General features: G+C 59.3%; 1 protein-coding gene across 1 annotated transcript in view; it reads left to right on the top strand.

The window, feature by feature from the left end:
* Positions 1–14,256, top strand: part of IQCE (IQ motif containing E) — a 31,426-nt gene that overhangs the window by 10,073 nt on the left and 7,097 nt on the right. The window contains exons 8-17 of the mRNA XM_010833241.1: positions 2,164–2,234; positions 3,440–3,512; positions 3,755–3,804; positions 5,596–5,759; positions 7,364–7,419; positions 8,548–8,726; positions 10,352–10,456; positions 11,552–11,642; positions 12,460–12,633; positions 13,881–13,904. Of these exons, the coding sequence (XP_010831543.1) occupies positions 2,164–2,234; positions 3,440–3,512; positions 3,755–3,804; positions 5,596–5,759; positions 7,364–7,419; positions 8,548–8,726; positions 10,352–10,456; positions 11,552–11,642; positions 12,460–12,633; positions 13,881–13,904 (987 nt within the window). The remainder of the gene's footprint in view (positions 1–2,163; positions 2,235–3,439; positions 3,513–3,754; positions 3,805–5,595; positions 5,760–7,363; positions 7,420–8,547; positions 8,727–10,351; positions 10,457–11,551; positions 11,643–12,459; positions 12,634–13,880; positions 13,905–14,256) is intronic.

Raw genomic sequence — 14,256 nt, 5'->3', positions numbered from 1 at the left:
CAAAGCAGGAGTAGCGTCAGGGCCTTAAGGCGCGTGCAGACCCTTCTTGTGCGCCGTGTGACAGCACTTAGCACATGAGCAAAACAGAATTACGGAGAATGGAGCCCTTGCGTGATTGCTGCTGTGGAATAAGCTGCCGCAGTCGGAGGGAAATGAGTCACAGCAAACGTCACCTGAGTCAAGGAAGAACGTTTAGAAACCTGAGATGCGATTCACTTCTGAGGGTCTTGAACACAAAATCACATTAATGATGCGATTAATGGATTTGATAACATAAACTTAGAATTTATAGTGAAAACCCATACGACTACAATTGAAAATGGATCCATATAATGGGTGGGGGGAGATGACTGATCAGTAAAACAGATTTTATCCAGAAGATGCGAAGAATCTACCCCCGTGTATAAAGAAGGGAAGCAGCGTGCCATGAACGGACGACTCGCCCGGCTCTGTGCCTGGGCAGCTCAGAGGAAGCGCACACAGGCAGGAGGAAACCCCGTGTTGCCTGACGGCGGCTCAGCAAACGCCATGCGGTTTGCAGGGGTACAGAGTCTCGGTGACCATTTTGCAGTCGGGACTTCAGCCCCCATGTTTAAAATCGGGAAACTGAGGTTAAGAGGTGTGTCCCAAATTGGGTGCACGGTGAGTGACCGTAGGCTCTGAAGGCTGGGCCGTGTGGCTGTGCGAGCCACCGTTTGTAACACTGCGCTCACCACTTATCCCGTGATGCTCATTTCTTTTTTTTCTATTTTCTGGCCGCGCCAGGCAACATGTGGGATCTTAGTTCCCCGACCAGGGATCGAACCCATGGCCGCTGCGTTGGGACCACAGAGGCTTAGCCACCAGACCGCCAGGAAAGTCCTAATGATGCTCTTTAGGATTATGTCTGGAGAAAAACAAATCCAGCACAAAAGGCCGTTTGCACAAGGATATTTCTAGCTGCCCAGTTTGGGAGGGCAGATGGAGGAGGAGCCATTCAAATTAGCATACCGCTCTTTCGATCCTCAGCATTTTTTTTTTTTACTGCACCTTGAGGCTTGCGGGATGTTAGTTCCCCGACCAGGGGTTGAACCCATGGCCCCTGCATTGGGAGCACAGAGTCCTAACCACTGGACCGCCAGATAATTCCGGGGTTTTTTCTTTCTTTTTTTAATTAAAGTTTATTAAAAGTGGAAATCCTAGATCATAGATACGTGCCAGTTTCGCTCTGCTGCCCTTTACCAAATCACCCATCAAAGTGGCTGTGACTGAACATTTCTGCTTGAATCATCTGCCTTCCAGAAACACCTGCCCGTGTGCACGAGGAGGGCTGGCTGGGGTTTCTGTGAGAGCTTGAACTCTCTGTGAGGGTCACGAGCTCAGTGTCCATCAGTAGCAGGACAGGTAACCATGCTGTGCGTTCACACCTGGGAGGAATAATGCAGATTTGTAGGAACGACTCGGGTTAGGGCTCCACGGCGGTTTGTGACGTGAGAACAGTGTGCAGGATGGTATGCGTGGGGTTGCCATTTATGTAAACAACAGCAAAACACCACCACTCAGCAGGTGTGCATACGCGTGCGCATGTGCGTAATGAGGTCTGGAGAGTGAACACATGCTATGCTGGTAACATCAGTTAGTTGACAGGGGTAAGCGCAAAGGGTAAATGTGCCCAGGTGTTGCTAGTATAACTAAAAATCACCTTAAAATCCAGTTGAAAAGTGTTTGACTCTTCAAAAAGAAAGGGAAGTCCTGTCGGGAATGCAGGGTATCATCTCCCAAAGCGCTGTGTGAGCAGAGAGCAGGAAGCACTGAGGCAGAGGGGCCTCCCCAGGACCCCAGTCCAGCTGCCCGGCGGAGGGTGCTGGGGATGGGGCTGCCCTGGGCCGCTGGGCTTGGGGTGTCCGTGCCTGGTGACTGAGGTGGTGCATGTCCCGTCCCTCCTCCCGAGGGTGGCGCCCTTTGAGGAGGGGAGCACCCTGTTCCCAGCCCCACTGCCCCCTGCTCCAAGTCTAGAAGAGACGCCAGCCATCGAATGGGGGGGACACTCCTAGGGAGTGGGCCGCGGACCCGCCCCAGGTAGGGCACAGGTCCGACTGCGTCTCCGTGCGGCAGGGGAGGCCGTGGCTATTGAGGCTGGGGTGTGTTCCCCCGGTCAGCTTGATGGGTGTGGTCCCCCGGCAGGTGATCAACGGGCTGAAGCAGAGGGTCCTCAAGCTGGAGCAGCAGTGCAAGGAGAAGGACAACATTATCAAGTACGGGGCCCGGGGCGCCGGGGGGCCCTGCCTGGGTGCCAGCTGGGCGTGCGCACCCGTCCTGCTCCCAGCCCAGCGTCGGCGCCCACTGTCCCACCCCTCCCCCGCCCACGTCCCAGCCTCGCTTGTCACCAAAGCTTGAGCAGTGGCCTCCTCCAGACACCACCAAGGAGCCATGTTCTCCCCTCTCTCTCCTCGCTCCCGTTTCTTTGAAGACACGCCTTCTCTCCTTCACCTCCTGTGATCATGTCTTGTCTCCAGTGTTGACTTCATGGACTAGACGCAGGCTCTTGCTGCCTGGACACCTCCCCAGGCTGCCTCTCACCATCCCGCACGGTCCTGTGCTGTTTTTAGAGCAGCTATACAGATTTCTTGCCTGCTCTTTTATCCCAGAGGGGAGCCTTTCCTGGTGTGTTGGAGTTTATTTAAGGAAATCCCGTGTGTCCTCTTTATACAATAGACCCCGTCTTCCTTTGTTTCTGGCCGGAGTTATCAGCTGTCTCATTATCATTCTGTCTCAGAATCCTAAACTGTATTAGTAACTTTACCTTCATTTCTCTGTAGAGCCTTTTCTCTGGAGTCTGTTAAGTGTTGAGAATGAGGAGAATTATATGGACAGTACAAGGAGAAAAAAAAAATGGTTCTCTTTCCTTTAAAAAATAATCATTCCCCTACCTTCCCCAAAGACGGCTTGTCCTTTCTAACCCTGAGGTCTTTCTTCACAATTACTCCGGTTTTTAGACACCGTCTTATTAGCAAAGAATATCCCCCAGAAGGAGGCCTTTTACCTCACCCTGGAGGGTGCCTGGTCCTACCGGGAAGGGCCCCGTAGGTGTGAGAATTCTCTGGTGGGTTTTGTGCAAGCCATCCGCCAGCTGAAGGCCCCTCAGGCTTCCCTGGAAGCTCAGTTGGTAAAGAATCCGCCTGCAGTGCAGGAGACCCCGGTCCGATCCCTGGGTCGGGAAGACCCACTGGAGAAGGGATCGGCTACCCACTCCAGTATTCTTGGGCTTCCCTGGTGGCTCAGCTGGTAGAGTCTACAAGGCGGGAGACCTGGGCTGGGAAGATAGGCCCACTCCAGTATTCTGGCCTGGAGAATTCCATGGACTGTGTAGTCCGTGGGGTCGCAGAGTCGGACTCGACTGAGCGACTTCCCCTTTCACTCGCCTGGCACTGCCACATTAACTTCGACCTTGGGTTCTTAGCAAACTGCAGACCGACGTGAAGACCACGAACCTGGAGGAGATGCGGATCGCCATGGAGACGTACTACGAGGAGGTGCGTGTCCCCTGCCCGGGGAAGGCGGTGGGCTCGGGTCGGGGCACGGTCAGTTGCCGAGCTGAGTGGTGGCCCCGCTGCTGTGTGGGACCCTCCCCTTCTAGTTTATCTTGACCGGAACACAAATCAGCAACTTAGTGCTAACTTCCTGCCACTGGGCCGACACAGAGACTCAGTTTTTCAGAGGACAGTCTCCTTGGTGCTCGCTTTGTGTTAGCCGCCTTTTAACTTGGTGTTTGCAGATTCACCGTCTCCATGGTCTTCTCGCAAGCTCCGAGACGACAGGAAAGAGGTACGACCCTCTGTCTGTCTGTCTGTCTGGGAGCCCTGCTCTGCATGCTGTCTGTGTGTTCGGCGGCTGGCAGAGTAGGGGCGCTCCTTCCGTGGAGCGTGGACCCCGCCCTGGGTCTGGGGCTTCACGCTGCCGCTCGAGCTTCAAGCTCTCGTGTGCCCTCCATGGGGGGTCACGGATGCCCCCTCCCAGCTGCCGTCTCTGACCCCTGGCAGCGTGGTTGGTGCTCTGGGCTCCCGCTGGTGCTCCTACCTCACAGCTTCCAGCTTAGAAGCAGGAAACACTCTTTCTCAAAGCAGATCTTCCTTTTAGGAAGACATTTAGGACCGAGTACAGGATCGTCTTGCCAAGTACCTTTACTGGGAGAGACGGGGCGTTTCCTCAGCACGTACATCTTCCCCTGTCCCGTCCCCAGATGATGTCAGGCTCTCAGCAGGTCAGGGAAGGAGGGGTCCCTTGTCACAAATTCAGTCATGTCACCGGCCTCCGCCGTGAATTACTGACAGTTACTCATCATCTGGGCTTCCCAGGCGGCTCAGCGGTAAAGAACCCGCCTGCCAATGCAGGAGATGTGAGTTCGATCCCTGGGTCGGGAGGACCCCTGGAGAAGGGAATGGCCACCCACTCCAGTGTTCTTGCCTGGAGAACCCCATGGACAGAGAAGCCTGGTGGGCTACAGTCCACGGGGTCGCAGAGTCAGAAGCGACTGAGCGACTAAACAACAGCAACAACAGTTAAGCCTTCACAGTTGCCAGCACGCTCTTCCCTTTTTCCTTCCCCCAGTAGCTTAAAGTGGGGGCGGGAGAGGGGCCAGAGGACTTGCAGGTGGCATCCATGGTGGGCAGCGTTGTGTTCTGTAACAGGCCCTCGGTGTGAACGGGCCCTCGGTGTGAACGGGCCCTCGGTGTGAACGGGAGAGTGATGGCCCGCCACCCCCGGGGAAGCACGGGCTCCATCCTGACACCCTCTGGTCAGCTTTCCCATCACCCGGCCAGCGCACAGCCCGCCTCCCCGTGTTTCTGTCTAAAGGCGCCTCACTTGGTACCCATTGTTAGCTCATGAGCCCTGAGCCCTCCACCCACCTCGGCTTGAGCCTGAGCAAAGCCCCAACACACGCAGTCCCGCCGGAGCCACGTCTCAGCTCCTCCCGATGACGAACTCTGCTGCAGGGGGCTGGGGAAAGTGGTGAAGTCAGCCCAGAAACGGGAAAGACCACGTGGTCCACCCTGCTGAGAGCAGATATGAGAGCAGACGCGGGCAGTGCCTGTCCCGCCGCCGGGAGCGGGCTCCCCGAGACTCAGAGCCTCCTCCCCTCTGCCCTGGGTGGCCACGGGGATACCACGAGGCACCACAGGCGTCGATCCAGCGCTCACAGAGAAGATTTAGCGAGCAGACAACTTGGCAGATGAGGAGTCTGTAACCAACCGGCGTTGGCCGCACTTTAGACTTTGCAGAGAAGGAGGCGCGATCAGAACAGCCGTCCAAGGACAGGACTGATGGAGCAGGAGGGGCGGGACCCCTCCCCGGCTCTCCCGGTGATGCTGCTCCGTCTGTCGCTGACGACTGGACACAGTCCCGTGTAGGCAGGCGTGCCCGTGAGAAGAGTGAACCTCTCTCTGGGGTGACAGTCCGCTGGTCTGGGAATCGCAGTCAGCCTTCCCCGTGAACCGCACACCTTCATGCTCAGGACACCCTGAGCGCCCAGGCCGCCGTGTGCCTGCCCCTCCCCTGGGATGTGTGTGAGGCCAGCTCAGGACCTGCACCTTACCCGCTGGGTCTTGTTGCTCCTAGGCCTCCAGTGGAGAAGAAAATAGGCCTTAAAAGGCAGAAGAAAATGAGCAGTGCCCTGCTGAGCTTGTCCCGGAGCGTCCAGGAGCTCACGGAGGAGAACCAGAGCCTGAAGGAGGACCTGGACCGCATGCTCAGCAACTCCCCCACCGCCTCCAAGATCAAGGGTACCTGCCCAGGCCCCCGGGGGCAGAGGGCATGCGAGGGGACCTGTTCTTCCTCGGCCACCCCGCTGGGCAGCGCTGCCCCGCGCAACCAGCCTGCCGTGGGCCAAGCACGGTCCTGGACCCCGGGTAGAGCCGTGGAGGCCTGTGCGGGAGGGGGAGGCTGTCCCGTGTCACCAGCCCGCCGTGGGCAGGGCATGGTCCTGGACCCCGGGCAGAGCCGTGGAGGCCCGTGCAGTGGGGGGAGGCTGCCCCATGTCACCAGCCTGCCCTGGGCTGAGCACAGTCCTGGGCCCCCCGTGCCGGGTAGGGGAGTCTGCCCCACGTCACCAGCCCGCCGTGGGCCGAGCACGGTCCTGGGCCCCGGGCAGAGCCGTGGAGGCCTGTGCAGCGGGAGGAGGCTGCCCTGTGTCACCAGCCCGCCGTGGGCAGGGCATGGTCCTGGGCCCCGGGCAGAGCCGTGGAGGCCCGTGCAGTGGGGGGAGGCTGCTCCGTGTCACCAGCCTGCCCTGGGCTGAGCACGGTCCTGGGCCCCCCGTGCCGGGTGGGGGAGGCTGCCCCGTGTCACCAGCCTGCCCTGTGGGCCGAGCACGGTCCTGGGCCCCGGGCAGAGCCGTGGAGGCCCGTGCAGTGGGGGGAGGCTGCCCCATGTCACCAGCCTGCCATGGGTCAAGCACGGTCCTGGGCCCCGGGCAGAGCTGTGGGGGTGCGTGCAGGTGGGAGAGGCTGACCTGCTGAAATAGCACTGGGAAGGGGCAGATAGGGGGTCAGCCGTGCCCACAGCCGGGAGGGGCACTCTGGGCAGCGGGCACAGAGCCCCAAGTGGGCCTGGCACTGTGAGGCAGCCAGTGGGCCCGGCCCCTGGAAGCGGGCGCCGATGGAGGACGGGGCCTTGAAGGCCACTCAGAGGGCAGCGGGTTTGTGCGGAGGGGAGAGGAGCCCCGCTCCTGTGCTGCATGGAGGCCACGCAGGAAAGGGGGCCGCAAGGACAGCACCCTGCAGGGTCCTCTGGGGCTGCTGGTGGCCTGGCCCGGGGCTCCGCGGTGGCGGGAGGCGGCGTGAGGTCTGGCTACAGCCGGTGCGGGCAGAGGGGGGCCACAGGGGGAGGCTGCGGCTGTGCTCGAGGGCCCAACGGGGGTCAGGCACACGGGTGACGTCAGGGCGGGGCCCCGGAGGGAGACTTGGACCTGGGACTTACCAGGTCAGGGGACAGATGCCCAGCCCGTGAGCAGGGGTGGGGGGTGACCGCGGAGCCTCTGGGCGGGTAGTGGACACCAAGCACCCACAGATCTGGGTGGAGTGGGCGCTGGAGGAGTCCCGCTGGGTCTGGGAGGACGAGGGCCGGGGTGGGCTTGGGATCGGCCGCAGGGCTCGCTGGTGAGCTGGAGCAGGGCTGTCCTGGCAGGCGGGGCAGTCAGGAGAGGTCTCACGGAGGAGCTGAAAGGAGCAGTGGTCACCGCAGAGCCGTGCGGGCACCACAGGGTCCTGGGCTTGGGGCCGTCCCTGGAGGGGAGCCATCTGGCCGTGCCCCAGACAGGAGGTCCCGGCCGAAGGGATCCGTCCGATGGCTGTGGAGGTGTGTCCCTCACACCCCGTTGTCCCAGCAGGCTACACAGACTGGAGCAAGCCCCGGCTGGTTCGGCGGATCGCAGAGCTGGAAAAGGTGAGTGGTGGGCCCCTACGTGCCCTTCCCTCCCCAACCCTGCCGATGCAAGAGGGGCAGGTCCCAGGAAGTGGGCAGAAGGAGCCTTGCTCCCAGGACATAAGGGGGGCCGTCTGTGCCCAGGGACAGCTACGCATGGGATGAGTTGGCCAGAGGAGACTCTTAGGGTCTAGGTAGGACGCCTGGCCGTGTCAAGTCTGCCCTTGTGTCACAGACGGCAAGGCGTGGTCACACAGCACGCCACAGCACTTCCAGCGTTGGAGGTAACCGTCGGGGATGCGTAGGACCCCGACCTTCAGAGAGCCAGCCTGACGGGCCCCCGGGGGCTCTGTGCTGCCAGTCACTTACCAGGCGGGTTTTCTCACCGCTTGTGTAGTGTCTGAGTTCACAGAAAACTGCGCATCTGCACTTTACCAACCAGGAAGTTAACAGGTCCTCGTGTCCCCCACGTGAATTTGCGAATCTGATTCTGTTGAGGTTGGTCAGACGTGTCTACACTGTTCCAGTATTGGTAAAACACAGAGTCAGAGCTCTCAGTTGTTGGAGCAGAGTCAACCTAGAGGGGAACAGTAAAAATAAAAATCGAACCTGTTTACAAAGGCAGGAGACAGAGTTTCTGTAAACTGCAGGTAATTTAAGAACGAAACCCGTCAGGAACGCAAGGCGCCTGAAGGCAGTCCAGGAGCCAGTGGGCAGCGTTTTTCCACGTGGGGTGATGCTGACATCGGTGGGAGAGGGTGCTGGGAACCTTCAGGCTTGGAGCGGGCCTGTCCGTCCGGTTGACAGCCTGGGACAGAACATTGCAGACATCCTGGGGCCAGCAGGCCAGCGAGCACAGGGAGGGGCAGACTGGGCTTACCTTCTCCAGCTGCTGCAGCGCCCGCCCCAAGCCGGCTGGGCCTCCCTACCCTGGAGGGGGAGAGTGACGGGGTTGGGGCCCACTCCCTGCCATCGCCCCCAGGACTCTGCGGAGCTACCCTCTCCCCGGGCAGGGTCCCAGGCTTCTCGGGTCACACACAGAGGTTTCCCCACCCCCCTCGCTGGGTGGAGGTTCCCTCTGGCTGCTGTCCCTTTTCTAGGAAAGTAAAATCAGAAATAACATCTAACAGATGCTTGTGTCGCCTCCAGAAACTCAGTTCGATGGAAAGCCCCAAGCCCCAGGCTTCAGAGGCGGCGAGGTCGACCTCCCTGACCCCCTCGGCGTCCAGCCCCACGTTGCACCTGCAGGAGAACGAGCGTCTGCACGGAGCGGTGAAGAGCCTGAAGGGCGAGCGCAGCGCCCTGCACACCCAGCTGCAGGAGAGAGAGTAGGTGGCCCACTCCAGGGCGAGGGGGGCGGGGAGGGCACGCCCGCTGATGCGTGCCGTCGCTGCAGCGGAGCTGCCCGTGGGTCTGGGGAGGCACAGGGCACAGCGGCTGTCACACAAGCCTCTGTACATGGTTATTAATCTTCTGAGGGTTTACCCGTGAGGCGAGGGCAGCTTCGGTGATACAAGGAGGCACTCACTGGCCTATTTCGTTATCAAATGCACGGGGAGTGCCGTGGAAATCTTACACGAAATTCCAGAGGGCTTTCCAAATTCTTTCTTAGAGAAGAACTTACTTTCATTGGTCTGTGTAAAATGTCGGCCCTCCATTAGAGCTCACACACAGGGGTTTAAAGATTCCGTGCTCTGCTCACGATCTCTAATCTGTGCATCAGAAAAGGCCCTGGTGCTGAAGAGCACAGAGTCGTCAGGGCAACTATGAGCATGTGGACAGCAGAGCCTTGAGGTCTGGTTTATTTCCTCTCTGCTCTCTCGCCTCTGGCTCTGTAGCCCACAGGAGACACGCCTGTCTCCTGTTCACCTGTGGCTTCTCCAGCTGCAGTTCGGAAATGCTGTTTCTCAGGCCTTGCTGCTCAGAGCGTGGCCTGGGGGCCAGCAGCCTCAGCGTCACACAGGACCTCTTAGAGGTAGAGACCCTCGGGCCCCGCCCAGCCGGGCCCTGCCCACGTCTCCTGAACCCAGCTTTGTCTTCTGAGACCTCCCTCCCCGATTCTGTGCACGTTTAGGTCTGTGGTTCACAGCAGAAGGCAAATCATTTCACCTCCAGTGGAAGTCTAACAGTGCATCCATGTGCTGGGTTTATAAACATTAGGAGTCATTTTGCTTGTGGCTCAGCTGGTAAAGAATCTGCCTGCAATGCGGGAGATCTGGGTTCGATCCCTGGGTTGGGAAGATCCCCTGGAGAAGGGAACGGCTACCCACTCCAGTACTCTGGCCTGGAGAATTCTATGGACCTTGTAATCCACGGGGTCGCAAAGAGTCCGACACGACTGAGCGACTTTCACTTCCACTTTCTTTGGCACACTGAAGAGCATCTCTGATGATCTAAGCCACCGCGTGACGTGATAACAGTTTCTACTCATTGAGCCTTTACGACGTGACTCATGCATGTATCTCATTCATGTGAGGTCACCACCTCAGTGAGCAGTGGAACATTTTAAAGCCATGTTCTTGGCCACGTGTCACCTGTGGGGCACGGGAGAGCTTGGGGGGAGATGCTGGGGGACCCCCGTCCCCGGCTCAGGCTGCACCCCCCACTGCCAGCCCCAGGAGCTCTTATCTGAGTGCAGGTTGATCACCGAACAGTGTGACCCTGGCTAATGCCTGTGCCTGGGCTGGTGACGCCCGCGACAGCGGGGCCTGCGCCTCATGCGGCCACCCTGCTCCTGGCCGCCACTGGCACAGGCAGGTGCTCGGTAAACGGCTGAGCGGACGAGGCGGCCCCGGGCTCCCAGCGTCACCCAGAAGGGCCTGTCGGCGCCCTCGTCTGCGCAGAAGCGAGGAGGCCGGACCCGCTGGTTTTTCCGAGAGCTCCCCCTGCTCCGATGACCCCGGCACTGTGAGCCTGTTTCAGTGACGCTGAAACGTCTCTGGTTCTTGTTCAGTTTGGAGGTGAAGCAGCTGCTGCAGACGAAGGCCGAGCTGGAGAAGGAGCTGGAAAGCATGAAGGAGGGAGAGAGGGAGAGAAGAGAGAGAGAGAAGGCGTTGAGGTGAGCGGGCGAGGATCAGGAAGCCACGTGGTGCCAGGCTGTCCCCACTTCCCTGCCTGCCCCCCACCGAGGCCCACCCCCGCCCTGGGCCCAGAGCGGCTCTCGTAAAGCTCCAGCCTGATCACGTGGCGGCTCTCCTGACGTCTTTCATGGCTTTGCTGCTGCCTTCAGGGTGAACACCCGGCCTCCGGGGAGAGGCCCCTCACGGTCAGGCCGGTGTTGGCTCTTGGGCTTCACGGCCCCCCCTCCTCCAGCATGTCTTCCTGGGCAGCCTCAGAACACGCCCGGATTCCACACCCTGGTCAGGATAAGACCCAGGAGACAAAACGTAGAAACAAGGCAAACGTCCATCAGATTTAAAAACCTGAAGTACATCCTTAGAGAGGAGTGAGGCCCAACCCCTGCTGCAACATGGGCCAGCCTCAGAAACCTGATGCTGTGACAGAGGCAGGCGGAGACGCTCTCAGACCGTCTGATTCGGAAATACCCGGAGCAGGCAGATTCCTCGAGAAGACAGCGGATGGTGGTTGCTGTGGGGTGGGGGAGGGAGTGAGTGTCAGGTTAAAGGGCTCCTTTCTAGGGGACGGAAGCGCCCTGGAATTGGGCAGTGATGACGCCTGCACAGCACTGTGAGTGAGAACCCACTTAACTGCACACTTCAAAAACGTGGGCTTGGGGTTCTGTGAATTTATCTCAATAACAAAGGCCCCAAAAGTAGATTAGAAATCCAAGCAGAAATATTTGGTGCTCAGAATAATTAGTAAGATACACATTACTGAAAGGAACAAAAAAATACTATTTTCAGAATAAACGTGACTAGACGTTGTCAGAAGCCTAGAATTAAAGTAAATCAGAATGGGCGGGTATGTGGTGAAGAACTGTTTTTACTTTACCTTTGAGATCTGTGGCCAGGACATGCATTGTATCTCCCATTCCCGCTGTTTATTACCTAGTCATTGGTCACCTCAGTTCCTCCCGTGAGCGGCCGTGGGGTCCCCCGGGCCTACGGGGCTCGGTAGGCAGCCCACTGCTGTCACTTCCAGACGCTGACACAGCGTCATGGCAGGTGAGGTGTCCTCCCCCTTCTCACCTTAGAGAGGAGGTTCAGACGCTGACCAGGAAGTTTCAGGAGCTGGAAGGAAGTAAGAAGGACGAGGAAGATGAGCCCGTGGCGGCGGCTCCCCAGGTAGGGCTATCTGTTTTCACCTCCTGCCGGTGCGGGGAGGTGGGGGAGCCCTAAGCTGACGCTCCGAGGTCCCACTTGTTCCCACACCCGTGGTTTCTCCGGAAGCCCTCGGTGACAGTCTCGTTTTACCATCACTGTCGGTTTCTGTGAGTGGTGCCATTGAGTCCTGGGCTTCTGGACTAACCGACGACGGTCAGTTCATCATACCACTTGTATCAGCTCGCCCCACGGACTTCTCCACTGAGAAGCACGTGTCTGCACAGAGCCTGCGGTCTTCCCGTGAGAAAGTCCAAATGTTTTTCTGTTTACAGAGAAGTTTCCCTGTAGATAATAAACATGGACCCTAAAATAGTAGAAATAAGTGCGGTTTCTATGGTCGTGATAGCAATTCTTGATTCTTTCCCCCTTAAAAACCAAGCTAGGGATCTCTTGCCTTTTATCTCAGAAGTCCCACCTACGTAATCCCGTACTGCACTGGAGGGAAGACCGTGACAGGACCCCCGCAAGGCGGACACTCGCGCACAGATGCCCAGGTGCACGAGCCCAGACAGGGCGTCGCGGTCACCTGGGTGGCACCACGGGGCCTGCCGCCTCACGGGAGAGCGTTCCCCAGTCACAGGGCTCACGAGAGCCAGGCTTTACCATGTACACCCGTGGGCCTCTGAGCACTGTGGACACAGTTTCCTCTAAATTAGAGAGTCTGGTCTGATAAGCGTCTCCGGTGTTCTCATATCCTGCCACCGCCTGCCCGAAGGCCATCTTTTCTGCCCCCCCCGACCCCCTGGAGCTCATCCTTCTCACCTTGAATTCCCTGCAGACCCATGAAGAACCCAGCCAGCCTCCCAGCCCCACCGCCAGCCCCTCCCAGCCGGATGCTGAGCCAGACTGGAACCAGGGGGGCTCCTCCCGGCCCCCCTCCACCTGCTCAGAGGGGAGGAGAGACGAGGCCGCCAGGGTCCTGCAGCGCAGGTGGAAGGGGTACCAGCGGCAGGTGAGCGCCCCGCGGCCCTGCTCCACCCGCTGGCGGGAGGCAGGGTGTGAGCGTGGAGGGGCGGGAGGGAGGCGCGCTTGGAGGCGTGTGGGAGTTGGGGGTGCAGCGGCAGGTCTGGAGGCTCTGTCACCCTCCTGGTGGGCTCACGCAGTGGCGGGCCGGTCCCCGGCTCCCTGGAACGCTGGCTCCGGGCACATCCTCTCCCCCAAGTGTGTTCCTGCCCTTCCGAAGGGCTCCTGGGACCGCGTTTTGTTAGGGGCAGGGAGAGGCTGTTGGGGGTTGGGGGGAGGAGGCGGGCCGGGCCAGGGGGCCGTGGGCCCGCACTGGTGCCTGTGAGCTGGGGCAGCGAGGACTGCGGACCCGAGCCCTGGGGGGACCCCCGCGTGGCCTGCCGAGAGGGCAGGGGCTCTCTGATGGTGGAGGGCCCTACGGGAGCCCTCCGGTTTATGAAACGCAGCTCAGTCCTCGTTCCCCCAGCCAGACAAGCACAACCAGAGTTCTCTGCTTACCTGAACGTTGTAAAATCTTAGCTCCAGAAAGTAGGCAGTGGAGGTTTGTTACTGTAATTTCTTCCCGACTTACTACAGAAGTGTGCAAAACACAGCAGGTTGAAAGGATTCAGTGCATTCAGTGAGGTTCTGATTCTTGCCCACCACCTCGATTCAACAAGAGTTAACATTTAGTCATGATTATTTTCCACACGTGCTGTTTTTTTCTGGAATTGTTTGCAAGTAAGTTTTAGACGTTATGAGGTCTCCGTGTGTATCTTCTCTGAATAAGGACATGCTGCAAACCGCAGGACTGTGGCCACACTCGAGACGCTTGCCCCCGAGATTCTGATGTGTGTTCAGGCTCGGGAGCCAGGGACCCAGAGCCTGCACGGATTAGGGTTAGGGTGAGCGTGTCCTCCACAGAGGGCACCCTGTGCTCGGACGGCTCCAGCTGGGGGCCTCCCTCGTCCGGAGCCTCAGACAGCCCCGTCACAGCACATCCCCACGAGTCACTTCATGGCAGACACCCCCACCAGGCCGCGTTTTCCGCAGTGATTTGCCGTCCTGACCGTGGCCGCCCGCTTCGCCCTCGCTGCTGCAGGCGTGTCCGGCTCCCCCAGCTCCACCTGCTGCTCCCAGGGAGTCAGGGAGGCCGGCACCGTGGTGTGGGTGGGGGGAGGGTGGGCTCGAGAAACAGACACAGCACTGCAAAAAGCTCACCCTCGTGTTAACTCGCCACTTTTCTCTCTCTTTCAGAAAGAAAGGGCTCTTCTGGATGAAGTAAGCAAGTTTTATTTCACCAATTTCCAAAACACATGTTTTCACTTTGGTTCCACTGCCTGTGGGGGAGGGGGTCCCTGTCTTCACGAAATCAGGCTAGACCCCAACACCGAGTCGAAACACTTGAGTGCTGCTAGTGTGCAGTTGGTGCGTGGATGATTTCACACTTCCGTCTCACTCACAGCATCCCCTCAGCACACTCGTGCGGACCTCAGTTCTGCATCCGCGAGCTGAGGGCCCTCGGAGCACGGACCGTAAGGCAGGCCAGTCCAGGCTGGAAGGTGGGTTCAGGGCACGCCCCCGGCGCCGTGGGGCCACTGGTCCCGCCTGCCCAGCCGGGGCGTCCCTGCAC

The sequence above is a fragment of the Bison bison genome, unplaced genomic scaffold (genome assembly GCF_000754665.1).
Source record: "Bison bison bison isolate TAMUID 2011002044 unplaced genomic scaffold, Bison_UMD1.0 scf7180017845289, whole genome shotgun sequence".
Lineage (NCBI taxonomy): Eukaryota > Metazoa > Chordata > Mammalia > Artiodactyla > Bovidae > Bison > Bison bison.
Note: the sequence above shows the minus strand (reverse complement) of the source record. Positions and strands in the feature narration are given on the sequence as shown.